This window comes from Camellia sinensis, chromosome 14, assembly GCF_055761805.1.
Source record: "Camellia sinensis isolate YWXY chromosome 14, ASM5576180v1, whole genome shotgun sequence".
Lineage (NCBI taxonomy): Eukaryota > Viridiplantae > Streptophyta > Magnoliopsida > Ericales > Theaceae > Camellia > Camellia sinensis.
The window spans coordinates 6,120,482-6,146,613 of NC_138974.1; the positions used below are offsets into that span (position 1 = coordinate 6,120,482).

Below are 26,132 nucleotides of genomic sequence, written 5' to 3' on the forward strand. Positions count from 1 at the left end.
TCAAATACTTCATTCGTATGAAGCATTTTGCATTTATTTTGTCATTCAAAAAATTGCATTTTATTTTATTTTTTAAATTAATACTTTCTCATTAAGTTTATCCATTGCAGAGAGCGGTGTACCCATGTATTTGTACCAAAAATGACCCACCAATGGGAAGCAACTGTTAGAATATCTAAGAGAGAGAGAGAGAGAGAATATTATATTATGTGTATATTCAATATTATGTTGAATAATTATGTAACAATGTATACAAGACTCATTTATATAGGAGGAGAGAAACTAAGTATGGTAATCTTAAATATGGTACTGAATATAATATGGTATGTATGATAGACGGAATATATAGTTACTATATTTAACACCCCTCCTCAAACTCAAGTAGCGATATCAACTTGAGTTTGCAAAAGAGAAACTAAAACATGAAATAAAACTAAAAAAATAAAATAAAAGACAAATAGATTGCAAAGTCCGAACGGGAGCGTAAGGGCGCTTGAAATAGATCAGAGGCTGGAGCTAATGCCGAAATAAAGTTTATGGTCGTGTCAGACCATTGTAAGAACTGACTAAAATCAATGTCGGGACAATTTAAGGAGTCATGCCGGACCGTTGTAGGAAAACTGGATGTTGAACCAACAAACGTTGAACACACGTAACTGATGACGTGGTGCTGAACGGTGATGGCAACAGATGAAGTTGTGCGCCAAGGGCGACTTATGAGAAAGTGCGCCAAGGCGCGACTTGGGAGGTGGGCAGCTTGGATGGTGCGCCAAGGGGCGGCTTGGATGGTGCACCAAAGAGGCGACTTGGGTTATGTACTAGAAGGGGCAACTTAGATCGTGCGTCCAGGGGGCGACTTGGGTTGTGCGCCAGAGGGGGCGGATCAGGTGGTTTGCATGGTATATAACCATGTTTACCATGATATAGGTATAATACACCTCTCAAACTCAAATAGGTTTAAAAATTGAAACCCATTTGAGGTTGAAACAGGGAGATTGAAAGTGGAGCGGAATGGCTCAACACAGAGTGGAGCAAAATGGCTCAACACAGAGAGAATTAGGTTTGAAAATAAGGTACGATATAAATATGGTGGGACAAAAGTGGGTGGACAATATGTCAAAAAAGAAAATGGTGGGATAAGGTGATTAAGTTATAAAAATAAAATTTTTTTTTTTTTGGAGTGGGAACAAGCCCAGGTTATACAAGACAAAAAATAAAATAAAATAAAATAAAAGTAATGTTTGGTTGGATGTCAGAATGGAAAAGTAAGATAAGAAAGGTGATGTGGATGGTGGAAAAAAAAAGGAAATGATGGGTCAAAAGTTGGATTAAAAATATTATATATATATATATATGTGGATGATAGGTGTTGCTGGCAGCATAGATGCAAATTGTCATAAAGTGGGTCAAAGACCACATGGTTTTGTTCATGGTTTCTAATTTTGTTCATAATAATAATAATAATAAAAGGAATTAGATTTCAAAGAGGAGAGAATGGAGTTTCAGTAGGCATCGTGGTGATGAAAAGAGCAACGGTGCTGCGGTTCAGGCAAAGAAGAGAAGTGAAGCCGACGATGGAGCGAAGAGGGCCGACAAGGGAGACGGCGGAGAAGAACCAGAATCGCCGGCGTGATGGCCAGAGTGGCCGAGTAAGCATCGGCAGAGAAGAAGCCGGCAAGAAGGCGGCAAAGGTTGGAAGGAAGCCTTAATGATGACCGGAGCTAAAGCACGTGCTCAACGGTGCTTCAAGCTAAGGTTGTCCAAGAGATGTCAGTGATGGTGGAAGCCAATGGGTTTGTGGGCAATGGTGAAGAACGGCAGATCTAGCTGGCGAGACGAAAAGTGATGGACCGTTAGCGCAGAAGCAAAAGAAAAAAGAGCAATGGTGCTACTGGCTCAGAGTCGTGGAGGCAAAGACGAGGCTGGCTACGATGCGCTGGTCGGTGGTGGAGGTGAGAGAGAGAGAGAAGTCGATGGACATGGTTGGAGCGTGAGTGCTCCTCAACATAGATGCAGAGGGTCGGACAAGGTCACTGGGCAATAGTGTCGAGAAAGAGATGGTCTGGAGAAGTCGTCAGAGTTGGAAGATGCAGCAGAGTGAAAGTATGTGTAAAAAACTCCAGTGGGCAACGCAGGCAAGATTGCCGGCCGGTGAGAAAGAAATACAGGCCTAAATCTTATAGGTCTGATACCATGTTACGATATCAAAAAGAGAGAGAGAGAGAGAGAGAGAGAGCATTATATTATGTGTATATTCAATATCATGCTGAATAATTATGTAACAATGTATACAAGACTCCTTTATATAGGAGGAGAGAAACCTAAATATGAAAATCCTAAATATGGTAATGAATATAATATGGTATGTATGATAGACGGAATATATAGTTACTATATTTCACAACAACCATGTGGCAGATGGGTCACACAAAGTTGGTGACTTCAGCAAAGTCAAAATCAAGACAAATTTGGAGAATATGGTTGCAATCATGGGGATGATTTGATTTGATTTGATTTGATCAAATCCCTAGATAGCAGGGACACCATCACATGGGGCATCAATGTATATATATTAATTATATATATATATATATATATTTTTTTTTTTTTCTTGAGTTAATTATTTCAGGTAGTGGCCACATGGCATTAATCCAAAGGAGGAAGCAGCCACTACATATTAAATCCAACAGCTAAAATTCAAATGTGCTCAACGGCTCCTACAATAAAGGCACAACTTTGACTAAGGTTGGACACTTGTCACTCATCCAAAAGCCCTACCCACCACCCAACGGCTGAGATTGAAAGGAGGTTATAACAGCCCCTATCCTTGGGGAACAATCCAACAGTTTGCTGAGAAGAAGGAAGCTGGTGGGACACATGGCATAACAAGAGGCACTCTAGCATCCAACTATCTAAAGTGGAGATCATGCAAGAGGAAGTTACTGATTTCCAGGAGGCACGGCGTGATTTTCAGGACTTCTTAGCCTCTATAAATAGCTCATTTGAAGATGGAACAAACCCCACTCAATCAATCAATCAACTCAACATATTACAAAGCACCAGTGCTTTTTAGCCCTAGTTTAGCTTAGATTAGCTCTTGAAAGCAATCTTCGCCATAATTTAGCCCTAGTTTTTGACATCAGTGTTAAGTTAGTGTTTTTTGGCCATCTGTGGCATTGTTTTGAAGCTTAAGTTGTGTTTGCATTCCATTTGTAACTCAATTTTATGTTTTTCAAACTTTTTCTTATACTTTTGTATGTTCCATCCATTTGAATCTATAAAAGTTAGTGTTTTTGTGTTCATTTCCTTCTGCCCATCCTTCTTCCTAATTTTTCAAACTCTTAGTAGATTTTAAGTCCTCTTCATCGAAGCAAAACAAGAACCAAGAGGTGTTTATCCGCTTGGACCTCACACAATCTCCTATTTTAGAAGTCAGATTTTTCCAAAACATTTTCATTCACATAGGCAATACTTAGCCTTGGCACGCCCGCACCTAAATCCGTCTGTGTTTTAGCCAAAAGTATATTTTTGTATTTTTTGTGCAAACACCGTGTCGAACATCTTGCATCACAACAAAACTCCATCAAAGCCTAGCGGATAAGAGAAAAAACTAGACAATTTAGTTTCAGCCATGCACTGGACCAAATTTGGGGGATTAGACAAATTCAGCACCTATATAGAGAAGCATATAAACAGGCACAGCCAAGTAGGGTTGCAAGTTGGCTGTAGGTATGGCAAAATTCCCCGACCCAATTGCATTTGACCCAGCGCAATTCTAAGAGAAAAATGTTTGGGAGAGTATACACATAGGTAGGTCAAAACTATAAAGGTTAGGGTAAAGTATGAAGTTGTATCACTAAACTAGTCGTGTTTTAAATTAAGAAATCACGCACAAAACGTGAAAAAACCCGATCCATTGGCCAAGTTGAACCGAAGTAACCTATCTTTTTCTCAGGCTTGGATAGGCTCCTTCAAAACTTCAGCTGGGTTTGGGCTAAAAACAAAAAAGCCCGATTCTTATTTTCAGCCAGGCCTAACTAAAGGCAGTGGCCAAGTGTCACAACTTGACCTTTCAAGTCCAACTCCGTGACATTTTGTAGGTGTGGAAGCCTTTAGAGTGCTCTGTAAAGGCCTTTGGAGTGCTCTGTAAAGGCATTTGGGAGTGCCTATGCGTGCAACATCAAGATCCCAAGTCAATGGGTTGACACCCCAACGTGGCCTGGAGGACGGCCCCAAGTAGTCCAACACGTGCATGTCAAATAGCATGCCCAGTGTTGTGCGCACACACACACCCAAGACTGCACGCAGTGCATGTAAGGAAGCCCAATGTGGAATCCTGACTAAGCTTTTCGCACAAGGATATGAGGGTCAAACAATAGGGTTTTGACATGAAATTTTTACTGGGAACTCATGGAGTTAAGTAGTTTTCCATAATTGAAGATTGGAATTTTTCATGATTTGTGTAATTAATAAAACTTCATTACGACTCCTAAAACATAGTTGATGTTCCTTCCTATCAGTCAACAAAAGGCTAAGAATGATATTATAAGGGGGTATGGTGTGTGTCAGCCTGTCTCCCCATCCAAGAGTGGACTTCAAATGAGTAACCCTAGGATAACCTAGGGGCGGACCTTCGGCACCTAACGGTGTCACGAGAGGCATGAGTGTCAACACTGCAGGTATGTCCTAGCCCTGAGGTTTGGGACATGCACTCACTACGCAACGCATCCTATCTCATACAGTGTCATCCTAGACCGAATGGGCTATCAAGGTGCCACCAAAGCCTCGTGTGCCTACTCAAGGACATGCATTTGGCTTCTCTCATGCACACAGGGTCTCATGGCCTAAAGTATGCAGTTCGGTGGCAACGCCGCTAATCGTGTGAACATTTGCAATGCATGAAGTTCAACCATCATGCGAGCCACCTTGTGCAAAGCTTGTGGGGAAGGGTAATGCTATAAGTGGGCCACGAACCAATGTTGCCTTACTCGTGTAACACGCAAGTGCAACGCCTTGGGCACACAATGGCCCTTGGTGGACGGTTTAGAATGTTAAAGCGGGCACGAGGAGAAAGTTATGGGCACACAAATGACCCTCAATCATGTGTGGGGGCAAAGGAGAACCACGTGGATATTCGAGATGCGTGCAACAAGAGACCCAATACATGCGTGGAAGCTTGTTAGCTAGGTTGGGGGCCTAAGCTAGCATATAGGTGGTCAACCTCATGGTGGCTTAATTGTGGCAACACTTTTTGTTGTTTGCAGTCGTTTGGCAAAGGACGCCTTGATGACTTTGGACCCATTGGTGGAGCAAGCACCTTGCTCGGCAAGCTCAGTGCAATGAAGCAACTGGTTGGCCATATGGATACGCAGCCTGAGACAAGCATGCCAACAGGGCGGCATTTAAAATGTGGGACTTCTTTCATCGAGTAGTTCTTGCTCAACAAAGCAGTGGGCCTACATATGTCAAGATAGGTGAATATTTAACACTTGATTGTCAAAATAGATTGGCAGGCTTGAACTAAGTGGAGTTTGAGCACCACACGAGTAAAAATTCATTCTGCTGCGTACTCGAAAGAGTTGGCCCATGACACCAAACCAAGCCAACCCAACCCAACCAAAGCCTAAAAAATATAAGATGTATGCATACTCAGTATTTAACATGTAATTATATATAGGTGCATCGTTGTCGAATTATGAATCATTTTGCTAAAATAGTGGATCATGAATTGTAAGATCCAATTTATTTAACATAATAAATAATTTTATATAGGTATATACATATAGAAATACACTCTTTAAAACAAAATAAAAAAAACTATTCAATATAACTAAATTAAATATATGTATTTACATATAAAATCATGCATATCAATAGAATTAATTGAACTCTTTTTTTGTTTTACAAAAATGACGTTTCATAAATAATACAAAGAGAACTCAATCATAATGAATTGTAGTGAATCATATTGAATCACAATTGAATCGTACAATTCACTCAATTTTAAAATTAAATAGCACGAATCGAATCATTTTGGTTGAAACTTGTATTGAATCGTACTGAATCAAATTGTGAATCGTAAGATTCTAACAACCATGTGATGGGTGTAAATTTACAATGTGTTTTTTTATATCCTATAAAACTACATTCTTTTTTTATTTAATATCAACCATTTTACGGAGGAAAGTGTCTATATCTTAACAACCCACATAGGCTCAAATTGAATCACAACAGCTTACAAACATGGGAAGTTGGGAACCTTAACTAGTTCTTAACACCTCCTCTAGCTATCAACAACCACGGAAAGGGCAAGTGTTGCCTCCTGTAGCAATACAGAACTACACACTGTTAGGACTTGGCCCACCAACATGGCAGGCATACCCATCAAAATTTCTTGGCTCAGGATTTTGCATTGGGTACACATACATATTACATAAGTGCTCATATATATATATATATATATATATATATGTATGTATGTATGTATGTATGTATGCATATTTACGTATATACAGTCCAAAATTTGTGATCACATTAAGAGATCAAGAATTTTCATGTTGTAGCTGATCTACCAATGACATCGTTGATCTTTTCTTTTTTTCCTTTTTTGAAGCTTGAATGTCCGTTGAAATTATGGAAATGTAAAACTAGTCCGAATTCAGGTAAAACCAGAAGCCTAACTCAAGCTCATTAAGCTGAGCTCAAGCTAGGCTTGGGTTGGAGTATCTCGAGCTTGAAATCAAGTTTGGACTATGGTCAGGCTAAGGCGAGTGCTCAAACTAGGCTTGGTTTGGAGTATCTCGAACTTCAGATCATCAAGTTTGGACTGTGTTCAGTCTAAGGTGAGTCCTGGCGCAACTTAGGCTAGGCCTACTCACACTTCTAGCCTGACCAAACCTGCTAAGTTGCAGCCCTACAGCCAAGTAAAGAGAGCAGAGTCACACACAACACAGATCATAACCTAGTACCTACTGAAAAATATGAGCCTCATTAACTAATCACTTCAGAAAAAGTAGCAATTGACCGCAACCCGAACAAAATTATCACTAGTCTGCAACAACACATAATTCAAACATTAATTAGGAATTTAATAACTCCCATAACTCATCGTCCACTTCCAATCTAGCAAAAACAAAATCTACTAACAAGTACATCAGATTGGAACAAATACTTCAAACAAGTTTTAAATATCACGATCTGTACTAGTTTAAACAATGAAATAAATTCCAATAATCTAGAATTGAGGCTTTCAAAGAAACCACCTAGACGGTGAAACCATGCAGGCATTTTCTGTAATCATAATAGTGTGTGCAGATATGACTACTAATTGGTGCAGCTTTTAGAAACTTGAAAGTATTTCTGAGGGCAGGGCTTCCTTCAAAGGATTTATAAAAAAATAAAAATAAAAAACAAAAAACAAAGGAAGTCTTTGTTAATTGCATAATTCAATTCCTTGTTGACCCAATTACAACTCTAAACTATTCATAGAGAGGGGACTGAGTCATTCTGGGCATCAAACCACATTCCTTAAATTCGATACATTCAAGTGCAATACTATGCTCTGAATAACCAAAAAAAAAATTCACTGGATAGCATTTCTTTTAGATAAGTATCTGCTTCTCATATGGATTTCTTTTAGACCTCTTGTTTCTATTTTTTCTTGCATCTACAGAGAACAATAACTAGAGGGAGTACAGAAAATTGACTAGGGTTGATCATTTACAAAATAAAGGGAAAGAAAAGAATGGACTCAGAAGAAACACAACTGGAGTTCCTCTACGGCTCCACACCATGCGTAGTTATACAGATCTCTTCCTCCATAACTATTACCCTTTTTTTGTGTAAAAATAACATAGGCAATTTTCCATTAATAATAGGGACTTAAATAAGATTTTCGATTTTACCACTGCCAAACTTCAAAAGAAATCTCTTTTTTTTTTTTTTGGATCGGCACCGGGGTGTCCGAATCAAAGTCTGACTATTCACAAGAAACCTTTTAAGTAAGGAGAAATAAAGACTGAATAAAAATTAGATACTATGGAATACCAAGCTAAGATTATGCCGTGAGATTCAAGGTTGCATCTTAAAAGTTTAAGCTGCCAAGTACATCTACATGAAATCATCACTCCATTGAAAACATAGCCTCCTACTAGAAAGGGTGTGAGGAACTCACTTTCGTAGGCATTCGTCGTAAAACCCATAAACCTGAGTGATCTGCAATCCAAAATAAAAACTACTCAGCACAATCATCCAGTGCGTAGCAAACAATTCATAAATCATGAAATAATGGGCAAAAGAAATTTTAAATGCAAATGCAAAAAGGTTAGACCAATATGAAAGAAGACAAAACGATTATTAAATCAAATTACACTGTCTAAGGGTACAATTAACTGAAGCTTTCATGCAGGTCCTTCTACTGGTTGTAATTCTACTCAAGTGTCATCAAGGTGACACAAGAAAGAGAACCGTAACAATCAACAAACAGAACCAGAGTATACCTGCCGGCTCTCATGATTTCCTCTTAAAATAGTAATTCGCTGGGGATAGCGCACTTTCAGGGCCACCAGAAGCTAAACACATGAATTTATCAGTATCAGAACAACAGTTGCAACACCTCGACAACATAAACTAAATTCAAGGTAAGACCTGTTTCACTTGGTAACTCACATTTTTGTTATCAAAATCTTATGATTCGCAATTCAATTATCGATTCATGCATAGATTGATACGAATCTATAGGCAAATGTATTTTTAGATAAATTAATAGCAAATCACACAATTCACAATTGATTCACATGTTCTTTACTTTTGTTTTTCCTCTTTTTTTTTAATTAAAAAAATGTATATATCTTGTAAGAATGTTTAAGGTTAAAGTAACTTTGCACCCATGAATTATCTATTGCTATTTTAGTAAAATAAATATGGTTGACTATTACAGGGATTAGGTCAATCAGACAAAATGGTTCCACAACTGTTTTTTTCTTTTTCTTTTTCTTTTTTAACTTTTTTTTGAACAATAAACATACACACCTTTTAAAATGTTCTAGGTTTCAAATAAAATATTCCACTTAATTTCTTCCTTATTATACTTTATATAGGATTCCTAAGTACATTTTTAAATGTCAAGAGATATTATATATGATTTTTAAGTGTTCTAGGTTTTAAATAAAATATTCCACTTAACTCTTTTTTATTTTACTTTATATAGGGTTCCGAAGTACATTTAAATGTACTTAGGAACCACCTCTCTTACTATGAAGGCAATACTTTCCCAATTAGACGGTGTAATCATATCAATATATAAAAACTACTTTATAAATATTTCAAAATTAATTTATTTCATTCATTTTCATGCATATGGTTTTTTAACGTTATTTTGTATAATTTATACTAAAACTAACCGATTCTCGATTTGATTTACGATTCACAAGATTAAGATTTCAATTCACGATATGATTCTCAATTTGATAACTATGACTCAAGCTGAGAAACAGAGGCATCGTTGTGTTATTATGTATAGTCGGGTAGCCAATTGTTTTACGATAGTAATAAAAGAAAAAATATTTACTTACCGTTACAGTTTCAACTGAATAATAGCCACGATCAACATAATCTCCCATAAACAAATAATTTGTATCTGGACACTACCAATCAAAAGAAGGTAACCAAAAATTAATTTAATTGAGATTCCAAAAATGATAAAAGGACATAAATTTAGTAATATAAACCAGTTTTATTAAAAGGCCTGCCTAGGCCTAAGGCATGGTCAGTGCATTTTGGAATATCTCAAACCAAGCAATGTCAAACAGGCCCCATAAAAGCACATGAAAGTGTGCGCTTTAGGCTTAAACTTGTGCGCATCTTTTAAAATGTTTTTTTATTACAATTACAACCCTTTATTTCACTTAATCTCATTGTATTTTTGTTTACATGCGGCTAAAGGGGATAAAACCCCGAAACATACAGTGCAACCCAACACTTTTTAAACCCCAATTACACAAAAACTCGATAAAGCTTTCTCTTTCACCAAACTGAAAGCTGTCATTCTTCTTCTTCATCTCCTCCTTCTCCTTCTATGTGCTTCTCTTGTTCAACACTTCCACTTCGTTGTTGTTTTCAAATATTTATGATTTCTAAATTAGATGTTCATGTTTATGTGTACCTTGTCTATGACAAAATAGTGGTGTTTGTTGGTATTTATTACTTTAAAATATTTAATTTTTCAATGTACTTTTTTTTTTTGGATGAATCATTTTACTTATGTTGAACCCTCAATTTTTTAATGTATTAAATTATCTATTTTTTATCATCAACATGAGCCATGTTTTGATGAAGGTTGCACCTCGCCTTGCACCTAGGCCCTAGGAAACCTTGGCGCTTTAGTGCGCCTATGCCTTTAATAACACTGACATAAACAATTTGATGCATATATATATTAGCATATAAAAAATGACGGTGCACAAAGCAGCTTGATCGATTGTTTATGTGATTAATAATTTTGTTTCACCAGTTATAACTTTCTCATAGACTTTTCCCTTTCTTTAATTTTCATTTTCCCGTCTTGAATATGTTGCATTCAAGAATAAAGAGTTAGGATGGGAATCACAAGCTCTCAAATCTTACCTACTAAGATTTAGGATGTCAATGATAAGCACTCAACTCTTCCCTACAAAGATTTAGAATGGGAATGACAAGTTCTTAACTCTTCCTAATACTCTCCTGTGGCTGCCTTTGCTTGCTGCTCAAACTCAAGAAACCTCATTTGCACTCATAACACTAGGTGATTAACAAGTATATAATTTCCAAAAACAAGATTGTAAATTTAAATTATAACTATCTTATAAACAAATAATAATAAAAAAGCATGATTTAAAAAAATAAATAAATAAACCACAAACACAAGGTTTGACGCTTGTAACATATCAAACCCTGAGATTTTAATTTATTCAATTTAAACCCCGATCTTGTGACTTGGTCTCAATGTCAACTACCTGCCCATCTTTGTTAAGTACAACTAACAGAAAATTGTTTTGCAGCACACGTCACTTTATTATTTGTTTTCTAAATTTAATGGTAATGCTAACTTTAAAAGTGATCACATCAAATCACAATCACCATTTATCAACTATTTACCCAATCAGAACCATTCATCATCAATAATACCACGAGGTTGACTACATTGGTTCACACGCCCCACAGATTTTATAGCCATCCCGGTTTTCCCTTCCTTATTTACTGTATTCCGGACTCGGCTCCGTTGATAGTTGTGGTTGTCTATATTTCATTTCCATCCTCTAATGCTTTCGATTGGAGTTTAGAAATGTCTTGGGCGTGTTTCGAACAGGTTGGTTGAGCTTTAGTCCCATTCCTTGTTGCCCAGATTTTTGGTGGTCCGCTGGAGCGGATCCCTTCGCGCTCGAGCGGAGTTTGCACACCTTCAGTAGTTTGTCCGTCTGCAAAAGTACTGCAGATGTGTTTTTCACGCTCGAGCGGATTTCCTTACGCTCGAGCAGGTCGCGCTCGAGCGGACCTTTTGCGCTCAGGCGGGTGTTCAATGTCTGTAAAAATACTGGGAGAGAGTAATCTACGCTCGAGCGGGTGTGTTTTGCAGTTGTGTCTTAACGCTCAAGCGGGTATTCTTGATCTCGAGCAGGTCCAGTTTTTGTACTTGACGCTCGAGCGTCCTATTCTCCGCTCGAGCGGACTAGTCGTATATCAGATGGCAGCTGGATGATTTTAAATCACTTTTCACACTTTCTTTCTCTCTCTTACTTTTCAAAACCTCCATTGGAGAGCACCTCACTCTAAAACTCCAACTTCTCTCTAGGGTTTGATCTAGTAGGAGTGATCTTCTACCCTTGGGCCTTTGTAAAAAGTGTGGAGCTTGTTAAGGGCTACATTTTGATCCGAAAACATTGGGATTTGGAGCATTTCGAATTTCTTCACCTTCTTCCTTTGAGCTCCGACTTTGAGGTAGAGATAACTACTCATTTTTATGAGCTTTAACCTAAATGTTGAGCTTTTTGTATAAATGGTTTGATTTGAGAAGTTAGAGTTTGAGATGTGTTATATTAGAAAGAGGGGTTTTGTTCTTTGATTCAAACATATGTGTTTTGGGCCTAAGAAGGAGGTTATTGATGTTGTTGATAATATTTAGACCTTTGGGTCAATGTTGAGGAAAGGGAGAAAATGCCATATTTGGGTATATTTGGGTCATTAGTGTAATTAATGACATTTATTATGGAAATATGAAATTGAATAGAAATAATGAAATTGGCTCATTATGAGATAGAATGGTGGTGTTGGATTCATTAATCACTCGCCTTTGAAATTGTTGATAAATTATTTGTTTATATAATTATTGTCTGTTTAGAAATAATTGCTTTGGGCTATCGGTGGAGGATAGTCTTGATTGTTGTAGACATTGCATGATGATTAGGCGAATTAAAACTAATCGGTTGTATGTCATTGATTATGATGAATGGAATAATACATCAAATTTGTGTATTGATTGAACATGTATATGATAAATGCTTATATACATTGTGTTGTGTGGGAGGAGATAGGAGATGCACTCCACGGTTTAGGGGAAGATAAGGGATGGACTCTTAAACCGGATATTGTTTGGGAGGAGATAGGGGATGTACTCCATTGATACAGCAAATATCTGTATCTATTGAAGTATTGATACAGCGAATATGTGTATCTATTGTGAAGTATGAAAGTTTTTGTGTAATATTGATACAGCGAATATGTGTATCTATTGTGATGTATGGAAGTATTGTTGATATGAGATGTAATCTCACTTAAATAGTTTGGCCAGGTTCTGAACCACGGTTATGAATTGAGAATCAATTAAGTAAAGGAAAGAGAAATGAAACATGGACATATTTGTCATGTAATTGAAACGAATTATGAATTGATTTGTGTGAGTTAAACATTTATCAAATGCTAATGTTTTAGTTATCGCACATTATGTTTACCATATCTCTACTGAGCGTTGGCTCACCCTAAATGGGACATCATTTTCAGGTACAGGTGTTATGCCACCTCTAATGACGTAACTTGGGAGGCTTGAGGCTGTTAGACTCTTTTTTGTTCTTTTTGTTGTATTACATGTATATCAAGCCAAGGGCTTATTTTGTGTAGAGTTAGTACTCTCCTTTTTGTAACCAAATGTTAGACTTGGAAAGTTGTAAGCCTATAGGACATTTACTTTTGTTGTCAACATATAATACTTTTTGTAAGAATACTCTGATGATTGCAATATGAAATATCTTCTCTTTATCTTGAATGTATGTTATGATGGGTTTCTTTTTTTGAGGGCGTTACAGATTTTTCCATATTCAATAGAGCCCCATTCGAGATCAACCAACTTGCTGTCAGATTTGCCAACGTCCAACACGATCTGGGTGGTTGGGAAGATCAAAGAGATTCGAGATGGTGATGGGAGATTCACTATTCCCATCCATCGTCGAATTCGACAAGATTGAGATTCACCGCCTGTTTGAGATCTGTCACACGTAAAAGAAATTCACAGAGATCGAGATTATTTGATTCATCACCTAATCTAGATTTGCGCTGCAGTGGTACGTCAATGGGGGAAAGGGGCTGCAGTGGCAAGATGGTGGGTAAGGAAAGGGTTGTGGGTGGTGGGATGGGTTGTTCAGAAACAGAGTAAGCCAAAGATGGTGGATGGGGCAGCAGGGGAAGGCTGCTGGGAGGTGGTGTAGGGTAGAGATGGTGGAGCTGGAGGAAGGGGTGACAAGTGGGGGAGGCAGAGAGGGCTGCTGGGAGGTAGAGTAGGGTGGAGATGGTGGAGCTGAAGGAACGGTGTAGCGGGGCAAGACTGTTGGTAGGCGGTGGCAATGTTGGCAGTGAGTGGCAAGAGGGGTGAGGGGGTGTAATGAATAAATGCCCATTTTCTGTTAGTTGTACTTAACAGAGATGGACAAGTGGATGGGATTAATACCATGTGAAAATATTAGGGCTTAAATGGAAGAAATTAAAATCTCAAGGTTTAATATGTTAGAAGGGTCGAACCCTGTGTTTTTTTTGTAATTTGCTCCCAAAATAAATAAATAAAAAATGCATGAACGATTATTAAAAAGAATTATATTGATATTAGCACCTTCATAATATGAAATAGTTGATTATGCAATAATAAAGCATAATTAAAAAATAAAGAAAAATCTTTGACTACATATGGTGGTTGACTGTCAAGACACATGCAAAGCATCCAACATGGTAACCTTAAATCAAGACAGGAAAAGTCAGCTACAAATGGACCAGTGTTGTTGAATTGTGATAACTATCATGTATCATTGTATCCGTTTTCTATATCATGTATTATTGTACATTTAAATCTTTTTGTATCATATCAGATACATTAACATATAAGAACATAGATAAAATAAATAAGTACTTTCATATAATATGCAAATATAATGCAAGAATGAAGCATTAAATCATATAACCAATTACAAGAAACTCTCTCTAAAAAATTTACAGATTATTAGCCAAAAATGTAAGAGTAATGCTATATACATTCCAGTTTCTTACCACATTTTCTCACTCCTAAACACAAAGTAACAGAAATGCACGAAGGTCACACTCACTTGTGTCTAAAAGTGAGAAAATCGGGTAAGAAATGAGATTACATGTGGCATTTTTCAAAATGTAAATATACATCAATTAAAAACCTAAGTATCTAACTCATTAGAAATTTTAGTAAAACAACGATAAATAATGTAGGTGTTTAAATACCTTTGACTGATACCACTAAGGAGTAGACCCCACACCTCAAGGCATTCACTGGCTCGTGGGCCTTCCCAAATCCCCGCTCCCCAAGTAGCTACTGCGTTCCATAAGCACAGACCCACTCCATGAATAGTTACTCCACTCCATTAGTACACCCTTGCTCCGCAAGTAGGTACACCGCTTTGCCAGCACATCTTGGCTCCATGAGCGGCCCTACTCACCATAGTCCTTCATACCTCATTCTCATAGGGAACACTCAAGAGTGACCACCTTCGCTCAATCACTCCCGCTGAGCCGCAACATAGTTTGACCGGTTCTCCTATGTCTCCCTTATCTACCCACTCCCTAAGTTGGGATCACTCTGCTCATAGGTACTACTATCATAGCCATCACTTGGCAACCTAAGCTAGGAGCAGGACCTAAGCATACACTGCTCAAGATCGTCAAATGATTGTGAATTGGAGGCTAGGATCACAAGTTCGTCAAGGTTGCCTGCCTGTCTCTCCATGGAAGGCAACTCCTCCTTGACCAATCTTAGAGAGAGGGGACGTTGACCTTACACTCAAGTCTATTGCATGCTATGATAAACTTCCCAATATGTCATACCTACCTCCGTAGCTCGTACGATGCAGCCTTGTTGACCAAACGTGGCTTAGGCTCAACACTTGCTCATAGGTGGCTTGGGTTGTAATAGCTATAAAAGGGCTTCATGCATGCAGCCAAACAACACAAAATGAGTACAGCTAAACACACAGCAATCCCATGGCTAAATGTTCAAGGTCTTTCACTACCACCCTCTCTATCTCTAAGGCTACCTTAGTCTTCTCCTCCGCCGCATCTGGTAATCCTTGGCCATATTAGTGCCTACCATGATTCCAAAAGATCCACAACCAACCACCTCTAATACCATTACCCACCGTATCCAGCAATCCTTGGCCATGTTAGTGCCTACCGTGATTCCCGAAAAGTCCACAACCGACCACCTCTAATTCCATTACCCAAAAATAACATTTCAATGGCAAATATTAATATAAAAAAATTTAATAATAATAACACAATTTTACGTGTTTCTCAATCGGATACGACTACTTTGATATTGGGTCCATTTGGTTCATGATTTGCAAGATATCCTTAGTACTTATTTGGATATGTGTAGTCCCAAACATACTTGTTATATAGTTTATTATTATGATTCAAAAAAATATTTAGACTCAAATATCTAGTCTAAGCTCAAATTCAACAAATTAATTGCGTAAATTCAGTAGTGGTTCACTTTCTTGTAGATTATGGGAATATTTTTTTATTACAAGTTCATCTAGATTTGTGTCTCTTTTGTATGGAGGGTTTTGATAAATAGATCATGATTGTTCAGTGAGTGTCGGTCATGGTGATTGACAATGAAAAAAGTTGTTGATGGGATGGGACCAACGGTGAAGGAGATAGTAAAAATTAATTTATTATGCAATACACGTTAAATCATAAATCACAATACAATACAAAATTGTACAAACAAGAAGATGTAGATCACAATCAAGTTACCAACGATACGAGTACGTGTACATTTCATTTTTCATACAATACGATGCAAATCATACAATACATATCATGTATCATACAATTCTGACAACACTAAAATAGACCCTATAAAATATTACACACACAAGAACATATAAATTTATGCATAGCAGTTTGTAGTTTATTTTCCATTTCATCATCATTGAAAAATTATCTAAATTAAACTAAGCTTTGTCTCCCAATCAGGTAGAGCTGAGTATATGAATCGCGTGTTTTTTTTTTAATTAAATAAATTGATATCGTTTTTACTAACGCATTCCACGTCAGTTTAGGTTTTCTACTCCCCCTAACATTTCTATTTATGGTAATGCTCTTCCTTACCGGTTCATCTATAGATTTTCGCCGTACATGATCTATGAAACACAAATAATTCTAGACGGGGGTCCTATCCGTATTGAATACCGATACTTGCAGATATGTATCCGGTACTTCCTAAACATATTTGACATTTGATATTAATTTTCCTTAATTTTGAAAAATATTGAATACTCTAGGTCACATATCCAAACCATTATGAAATTAAAGTTATAATAATTCTTGGATATCATTAGAGTATAATTGTTAGAATAAAAACAAGAATAACTTCTCAATACTTGCTTATTTCTTAGAGAAGAAAATAGTGAGATAAAGTAGTACCCTACATTCTCAAAATTTATCGAATTGACATATGATTAATATCCATATCAACACTTTAGAAAGTTGTGTGCACTTTCTAAAAAGTGTGAATATGATATCCAATTGACATATCCTTATCCGCACTTTCTAGAAAGGATAAATAACATATATATATGATCTAAGAAACATGGGCACGGACACACGACACGAATACAACACGGGCACACCCGCATGCCAATTTTCAAAAAAAATACAGAACACGACACATAGGGGACATGCATGAAATATATAATTTTATATATTTAAATGTCATATCTATATGAATATATCATTCAAAGATAATATGACACTAATTTCTATAAATTTATATCATTTTTCTTTTATTATTGTATTTTAAATTGTTTTATTCAAACTTATAATTAGTTTACACATGTCTAATTGATAGACAATTGTGTTTAAGCGATAGATAAGTGTCCTCTAAGTGTCCGAAGAGTGTTTAGGTGTTAAAAAAAAATTAAAATTAAGACACGTTTTGACGAGTGTCAGACACATGTCGAGAAGTGCCCAACAAGTCTCAGTGTCCGACACGGAAGACACGGACACGTCACCTTCTTAGAAGTGTTCATGCTTCTTACAATATGATGATATACTAAAATCAGATTTCAACGGTTACACAAGCAAGTAAACTTGCTTACAACATTTTTGCATATTACGTATTTAAGTTTCAAAGAGAAAAGCACAAGGCAATAAAAACAATATAGACTTGATATTGAAATAAAATTTCATAAAACCAACTAAAAGAAAGGGTCCTAAAGAATGATTTCTCACCCTTCTTTAAGCTTATGTATAACAGTACGAACTATTAAGAAAACATATATACAAACATATACTAGTTGTACGGTCGTGTAACCTATTTTTTAGAGTTTTGTACTATGGTCGTATTTGTATCATATTGTATCCATATTTCATATCAAAACCTCATAGTACATGATCAAACCATTTTAATTTATTTTCTCTCAACTTATCTTCACTTGCTATTACTCCCATCATTTCACGAATATAATCATTTCTAATTTTGTATTTTGCAGTACTATCACACATCCATCTAAGCATCCTTATTTCAGCTACACTCACTTTATGTATGAATTTTTTCTTGATTGCCCAATATTTTTTCCTTTAAAGCCTCACTAGCCTAATGCAAATTATATCTATCTATATAGGAGTTGCTTCAGTTTTGGGAACAATGCAGAAACGTGTATTTTGCCATCTTCTGCTGGTTATGCCCTTGCTTTGGCAGTGGGAACCTCATTGTTCTATGAAAAACGGCGTCGTCTCGGTTTAAAGGGGAAAAAAAAAAACACTTGCTTTGTCCAACGAAGGAGAGATAGAAAGAGAAAGGGGCAGACCAAATGAGCGAAAGAGATAGAAGACAAAAGAGACAAAGGAAGATAACCCACCATCGTCGACGACTGTGAAAGGTGGAGACAGAGAAGATGAAGGAGACGAATGAGAAAAGCTCCTGAACCAGCAAAGGGAGTGAGAGATCACAGGAGCTCAACCGCCAGAGCTCTTACGAAGAGAGACAACGACCGAAGATCGAAGCTGCAGATCAAGCTGTCAGAGCTCTTGTTCTCAATGTTGCTTCCAAATGGGTTCAATCTTTACATATATTTGAAGACAAAGACACCTAAGTCTCTGTTGCAGACTCAGGTGACGAATGAATAGATAGGTTTGCTGTGAACTTAACAAAAAGGTCCATTCCTCTCTCCATTTAACGTAATATTGCATGTGTTTATCAATGAACCACATACTGCGTTAATTAAATTTTAATTAGTGAGAACAAAGCAAGGAGTAATAATGTTATTGTGAGTGGCAAACCAAAATAAGGATCTACTTGTTGGAGTTCACAGAATCGATGGTTACAGCAGCAGCAATGGAAGTAATTTATGTACTCATTCACTTGTAGAAAAGGTAAAGTTAGTGATACCCAATTAGTGATATTAATGGCGATGCCTTTTTTGTCCTTTCTCTTGTCATGGCTTCATTAGCTACAAATATTTGTCAATTAATTAATTCCACTTCTTTTGTTTGTGATGACTAAATATATCCTACACAATTTATTCTGTTGATGTTTGTTGAACAACTCTTCACTTCATGCTCTTCAATAAAATTGAATTGAATTCTTCCATTAATTTAAAATGCTTATGATTTATGCCGGTTTGTCTCATGACAACACCTCTTGAAGCATAAGTATTATCACTTTCCTCGTAACTTCAATTATATTGAGACATAAATAACACAACTTTGCTCATAACGTCATCATATTTTGCATAACCAAAATCTCATTATTTAAGACGGCAATACTTTCAAAGCGAATAGAAATAACTTGCTAATCAATTATTGAATTGGCATGAATTGAAAAGGTAATCAATTAGAATCATAGGGTTCACAAATTGATTTAGGTCGCATTTTGGAACTTGGCTATTTTAGTTAGCTATTTGACTATTTTAGCTTAACTAAAAAATTGTGTTTGGGATAATAATTGGCTTTTTTGGTAGTTGATTTGATGGTTGTGAGAGAAAAAGTGAAATGATTATGGTTTGGATGTGACATTTTGTCTTATTGGCTATTTTAGCCTTTTTTGTCTTTATTAGCTATTTTAGCCAAACTTTGGCATCCCAAAAGGGGCCTTAATCGATTATTGGTCTGATATAAGTTGAATGACTGTTTGATTAAAATAATAAAATACATGATTCATATTGGTTTGGCATTAGTTAATGAGGACATTGGGGAAGAAGGTAATCCATTTTGTTGCCAAAGATATTGAACCAAATAGTCATTAGATTTATACGATTGTAAAATCAACTGTCCTGTTTGTGCTTAAATTACTAATAATGACAGAGATACACACCCACACTCTCTCTTTTTATGTGACACCACGTTATCACTAACACATGGTATCATTAATTGTTAATAAATCTACACATGAGAATATGAACCCTACAATTAAAATATAACTGCCCAATCCAACATAATTATGGAACTACATATATACATGTTGGGATTGATCATTCCAACATAATTATGTACCTACCATATATACATAATGGGATTGATCATTACATAATTGTACCTTATAATACAAATTAAAATTTCTATTATATATTTAATCATTTATTCTATTCAATTTTTTTGTAAGAAAATAATCTTATTTTTGGGAAAAAAAAGTTCAGGTAGTGGAATGGAATAAGGTGCAATGGAATGAAATTATTATTCTTTAATCTTTCTATGGAATAATTATTATTTCTTTTATAATGTATTTTTTAATTATTTTTTAAGTGAATGAAACAAAAAATAAATGTTTTACAGAAATTGTCATATTATTCTATTTCATTTAGTAAACTCAATAAACATTGGAATTAAAGGCCGTAGTAGCCTGTGTCTTGCACGGGCCTTTTACACTAGTATAATATATGGGAAGGACTGGAGAAGTGAAGAAAATTGAAATTATCTTGAGAACAAAATATTGAGGGCATGCCACATCCTCAAGAAACTTAACGCAAATCTTCTTGAGTTACCGAATGGAGTGGGAATTAGCCCATTTTCAATATCGAAAACCTCTAACCTTACCATGGTGAGCCTAATCAAACCACTAAAACATTGATGTTATGGATTTACCACTATCTAAAAATGTCTTTCGTATCTGCTAACACTTATTCATATCAAATCTAATGTTTCATTAGGTTATTTTTCTGCATGAGGATTTCTAAAAGATTCATAACAACCTATGAAGCATGGGTACTTCGACAAACATGTTATACCCGTACCAAGTAGTTACTGGGTACTGCTACTTCGTATAGTACTTCTACATACGTACCTAGTACACGAAACACATATCCAAATTTTTCCTTCTTAATTTTTGGCATACCCAGACGTACCTAATATATACCTAAGTCGTACCGTACCGTACCGTACCTCAATCGAAACAATATTTTCTTTTAATACAAAGGTAAAATTAATTTCATTGAACTTCTTTTTTCTATGATTAGCATGATTTTAAAATTAAGCTTTGATTTTCAAGTTAATTAATATAATGACATTTAATTTTGGTTTGTACCTTTGCTTTTGACATTAAATGTAAATTGTAGGTTAGATTTCAACAAATTAAACCATTTCACTAATTATTTCATTACTCCAAATTAAAAACAAACATTTTTTTTACAAACGTACCTAGCCCTAGCCGTACCCGTATCCTACTTTTTTTAGATTTTACCATATTAACATACTCATATCGTACCAATACCAGTAGTCGTACCCATGCTTCACAAATAGCAATGCACATATGGATTGGAAAATAAAACACAACAGTCATTTAGGAACTTTTCAAAAATCAGTTAATCAAAGTGGTACAAATACAATAGTCGATCAACCAATTAATTTTATATAGATCAGAATATATTTGCATAAAGTCTCTTCAAGGTGAATGGCTTATAGCAAAGATGATAACAATGACAAACTTAGAAAATTAGGGCTTCCGCAAGAAGAAAAATAATATGTGTTGTGAGTGTCCATGTGTGTGGTTTAGTTGATGAAAAAAGATTCATGTGTCGTCTTTTTTATTGTCACTTTAGGAATAGGAATCCGATGAGTCGCAAACCAGATGCCTAGTTTAAGAAGCAGAGACACACAACCAAATCCCAACATGGTCAATCTTCAGAAGCATAGTAATACTATTAGCAATGAAAATCAATCGCTATATCGTTGCCCAAAATGTATACCAACAAAGTGCTCAAACGAGATTAATACCTTCCCTCCAATTCGAAAAAGCTCTGCAAGATCATGGAATTGCCCATGAATATCACCACAGATTGTTACAGGGCTTTTCACAGGCTGCATAGACAACAACATAAAGAAAAGAAGGGGGGGAAGACTAATTAGGATTTTAACATTCAAGCAGTGAGATCCTATGTAAACTCAAATGACATATACAATATTACAATGCAAATACAAAATCAGAACAAGCCCATCTAGACCTGCTCCCCACCCTTAAATAAGAGAAAAATGAAAAAAGAATAATAATAAAAAAAATAAAAGTAAAAACATTTAAAACAACAAAAACTTGAATGAAAAAATTGAGTTCGCCTTCAACTTGAATACTACTGTAAACTTAGGGGCAATTTTTAGTTCTTCAAGTGCACAAAATTTAAAGCTTCCATTGGTTATTAAGTGTGTTTCATGATGCATATGTAGCAAATCACTAAACAGGAAAAAACAAAAGTGATTTCTAAATAAACAAATCCACGCTCAAAAAATTTTACCATCTTCAAAGCTTCAGTTCTACTAAATTCATTACTAAAAATTGCAAGCCCAATTTTCAATTTTACCAAATCTCTGAACTTCAGTACAACATTAACCAATGTAACCCAATGACATCTTTTGTAATTAATATTAAAAGGTGAACCCTCCCAAAAACTGTCCTAAAGCTAATAAAATGAAAGCCACACTGAAATACAGAATTCAAAAAAAATATACTAAAAAGTATTCTTCCACAAGTTTCAGTATCAGTGGAAGCCTTGCCACAGAATCATCACCACTGTATAATTTAATTACTCAAAATTCCAATTTATAAGATGACCTTAAAGAATTATCAATCTTGCTTAGAAAACTAAGCCAGAAATTCAAACATAAAATAAAGCCGAGCTATTGAAATACAAAAAAATTAATGAAACAATCCAGCCATAGAAACAAAAAAGGACCAAACTTTTTTTAGAGCAATAACAGGTTTTTCCATGAAAAGAAACAGCCTATCAATTTGAACTCCCAACTGCTTCCACATTATATGGCATATTGGATAAGTTTGTTTATTCCTAACAGGAAGAGTCAAGACACGTGATGGCCCTCACATACTTCTGAACAGTTTGTTTATTCCGCTGATTCCACCAGGAAAAAGAAATTAATGCCCTCAAAATTACGTGGCAGGATCTCAAGATGCTGGCAATTTTTTAACAGTAACAATGACTGGCCTAATAGCACCAATGGATGAACAAAAGCATACCTGCACATTGCTTTCTTCCATTAGAATCTCCTTAGCCTTCTCGCATAACACCCTAACCTACAACAGAGAAAGAAGATGTCAATGGAGAACCCTTTTCCATTACACTAAAACAGAAAGGTATCCATTAAAAGGTGAATTCTATAGCATAATAATGACAACAGTTTCATAACATGGATAAGGCAAAGTACAATATATAGATGTCAACTCCTGGGTAAGAGTCAAATCTAGGACCTCGACTTAAATGTGAGCTACATATATAAAGGTTCGTTTTATACTAAATGGTTATTCATTCATCATAACAGAAGAATACTCGAGCTGTAATGGTTCTTCATTCCCCATTTTTCAAAACAAAATAAAAAGGAGAAGACACAATAGACAAATAGAGAAAGAAAGACATAATGAACAAAAGATGGTTAAGGTTTCATCCTGTCAAAGATTTCATGAAACAAAATGTTCACAGAATAGACTTTTTTTTCCAATAGTTCACACCAAGAAGGCCTAGAACAAAAGAAACATGAAGGAAGATAGATCCTCACAGTCCCAAAGCATGAAAGCTTTTATCATGTTCTTGGCAGAATTACATGCTGCTTTCTTAAGGTTGAAAGAAGCCAAATACTTCATCCAAAACTTTTAGAGAGTAAAGAAGAAGAAGAAGAAGAAGAAGAAACTCCAAAGTACAAATAGTACCACTGTCATTAACGAAGTCAATGATCATTGTGAAAAAACCCATGGAGAATATTTCACTCTGGAACTAGAACAAGCTTTGCTATTACTAAATCCATTTAGTGTACTTGCAAATTGCCCTCGAGAACTGAAATTCCAGATTCTCTATGAACTCTTCTCCACCATATTTTATTTTTTCTTTAAAAGAAAATTACACTTCGATATCTGTTGTAGAGATGTTGCTCATACATAATATCTTCCTCTTCTACACCTTTCACCTCATTTTGGCATATTTTATATTTGTCAATGAAAAAAAAAAGTTATTAGGACCCTGCTTTTGAACCAACATATATAAGCCAATAAATCTATGGACACAAACTAGTTTACCAACTGCTTATGTGGCAAGGCCCCCACACATCTGTTCCCTTCTCCCATCTAAATTTGGGGTCACCATCAAGCTCTAATCCTCTAGATCCATCCAAACTTTCTCTCCGCATACCACGTGTTCATAGGCATCTATTTCACGAGGGAAGAAATGAGAGACCCACCTCTCCCTCTCCCTCTCCCTCTCTTCTTTCCTTCCCCTTTCTCTCTCCTAGCTTATGCAAATCTCTCCAATTACAAATATTCTTCCCCATCCTAAGCTCCTTACAAATCCATCGCCATTCACATTCTTCACCACCATGCACAACTGTCAAGCCCCAAAAATACCCTCATCTCCGGCACTAGCACTGACCGCGGATTTTACTTAGTCAATCACTGGCTCAGGACCCACCCACAGAGACTTCAGATGTTCTTTTTTTATTGAAAAAAGCTATAGATCCTAAATTTTTTACCAAACCTCTCACATCAGTGTGGGACACATGTGAGAGGTTTGGTAAAAAAATTATAATTTATTTGGGGACCTAGCATAACTCTTTTATTTTATGTTCTTCGCGTTGGCATTTATAAAGCATGGAGTTTGAATCGAACCCTCTTTCTATAGACCCAACTATGAATCAACAAGTAATTGATAGATTGACGAGGGATTTTGAGCCACGCCCTACGTCACCATTATACCTGAAGGGGTCCCACTACAACGACAGCACCGAGATTCATTTTTTGAATTTGAAAAGTCACAAAGAATCAAAATTACGAAATCATTTTCCCCGTGATGAGCTACAATTCAAAAATCTTAAACAGATCTAATTCAATCACCAAAGCAACCTTAGCAAAAACCTTACAATAACCCGAAAATTATCTGAACGTTCAGATCAGAAAGCCAAAATCAACAAAACTGCACAAAATTGTCCACTCAAACCTTCACAAATCAATTCTGATCCATAACAACAAGTATAAAATGATAAAAAGAATCATACAGCAGTGTAAAATTTCAAAGATTCAACAAGAAAAACTAGCGAGAATCGACAAAAGAAGTGAAAAATAAATAAATAATATAAATAATAACCTCTTGCTCGGAGAGAGGCTTGCACTGCATAAGCTGAGAAATATGTTCGTCGAGGTTGCCATGAGTGCTTGAAGGGACCGGATCGAAGCTCATCTCCTCCTCCTCCTCCTCCTCCTCCTCCAATGCACCAAAGCACAGATCGGAGATCCCTTAGAAAACCCTAGATTTCTTCTTCTTCTTCTCCGTCGTCGAGAGAGGAGAGAAGTACAGTCGTAGAGGAGGAGACAGAGTGTAAACCGGAAATGAGCGAACGAGCGATGCGGTGAGGTGAATTCACTTTTGCCTTCAAAAAAGATCGGGCCATTAATTAATTTGAGTTCTTTCTATTCCAAAATGGAGCACCCGATTTTTAAAGGGGCCGGTTATGTGTGGTAAATAAGTATATTTTTTATCTTTGTGAATTAAAAAGTTAAGAAAAAAATTAAATATTTGGATTAATTTTTTATTTTTTTATAAAAAAATGTATAATAAAAAAATTTATAAATAAAGTGTGTAGTAGAAGAAAGCTGATTGATTGTACAACTGCGTACGGCTATCCTAACATGTCTATACAGAAAAATAATCAACTCCTTCGGGGTAAATAATTTTTGGACAGTGATGGTCGGTTTGTGGGAGTCATCATAGGTCTCATTTTAATAATCTGAACCGTTCAATATATACAACTCGTCGATTATTATATGCCTGTAAAAAATCACGTTGATCGGATATCGATAGCTATATGATCGGATTAGTTTTTTTCCAACTGTTAACCATCACACCATCCGTTTTGTTTATACAAAACTGATTTGATCATATAGTTAATGATATCCAATCAAGGTGGTTTTTTACAAGCATATATTACTCGACAAGTTCTACATATTGAACGGTTCGGATTATCAAAACGGAATCCTTAGTGGGCCCCCAAAGCCCAATTTACCATCAAACTAATAAACTTTACATAATTTTTTTTTTGCCCCAAAAAAAGTGTATACCAGGCTGTCATGTTGCTCAGTGCATTTGAATTATAAATATATATAA

General features: G+C 36.0%; 1 protein-coding gene across 3 annotated transcripts in view; it reads right to left on the bottom strand.

Moving 5' to 3' along the window:
• LOC145807613 (serine/threonine-protein phosphatase PP2A catalytic subunit) overlaps positions 1 to 25,472 on the bottom strand; it is a 49,704-nt gene extending 24,232 nt beyond the window's left edge. The window contains exons 1-6 of one of the 3 annotated variants that reach the window (XM_082906122.1): positions 25,116 to 25,472; positions 23,006 to 23,062; positions 21,757 to 21,840; positions 9,573 to 9,644; positions 8,499 to 8,570; positions 8,174 to 8,214 (exon numbers count right to left, since the gene is read on the bottom strand). In XM_082906122.1, the coding sequence (XP_082762248.1) occupies positions 8,174 to 8,214; positions 8,499 to 8,570; positions 9,573 to 9,644; positions 21,757 to 21,840; positions 23,006 to 23,062; positions 25,116 to 25,208 (419 nt within the window). In that variant the 5' untranslated portion in view covers positions 25,209 to 25,472. The remainder of the gene's footprint in view (positions 1 to 8,173; positions 8,215 to 8,498; positions 8,571 to 9,572; positions 9,645 to 21,756; positions 21,841 to 23,005; positions 23,063 to 25,115) is intronic. The other 2 variants (XM_082906123.1, XM_082906124.1) reach the window with 2 other exon arrangements.
• Between the last annotated feature and the right edge of the window lie 660 nt (positions 25,473 to 26,132).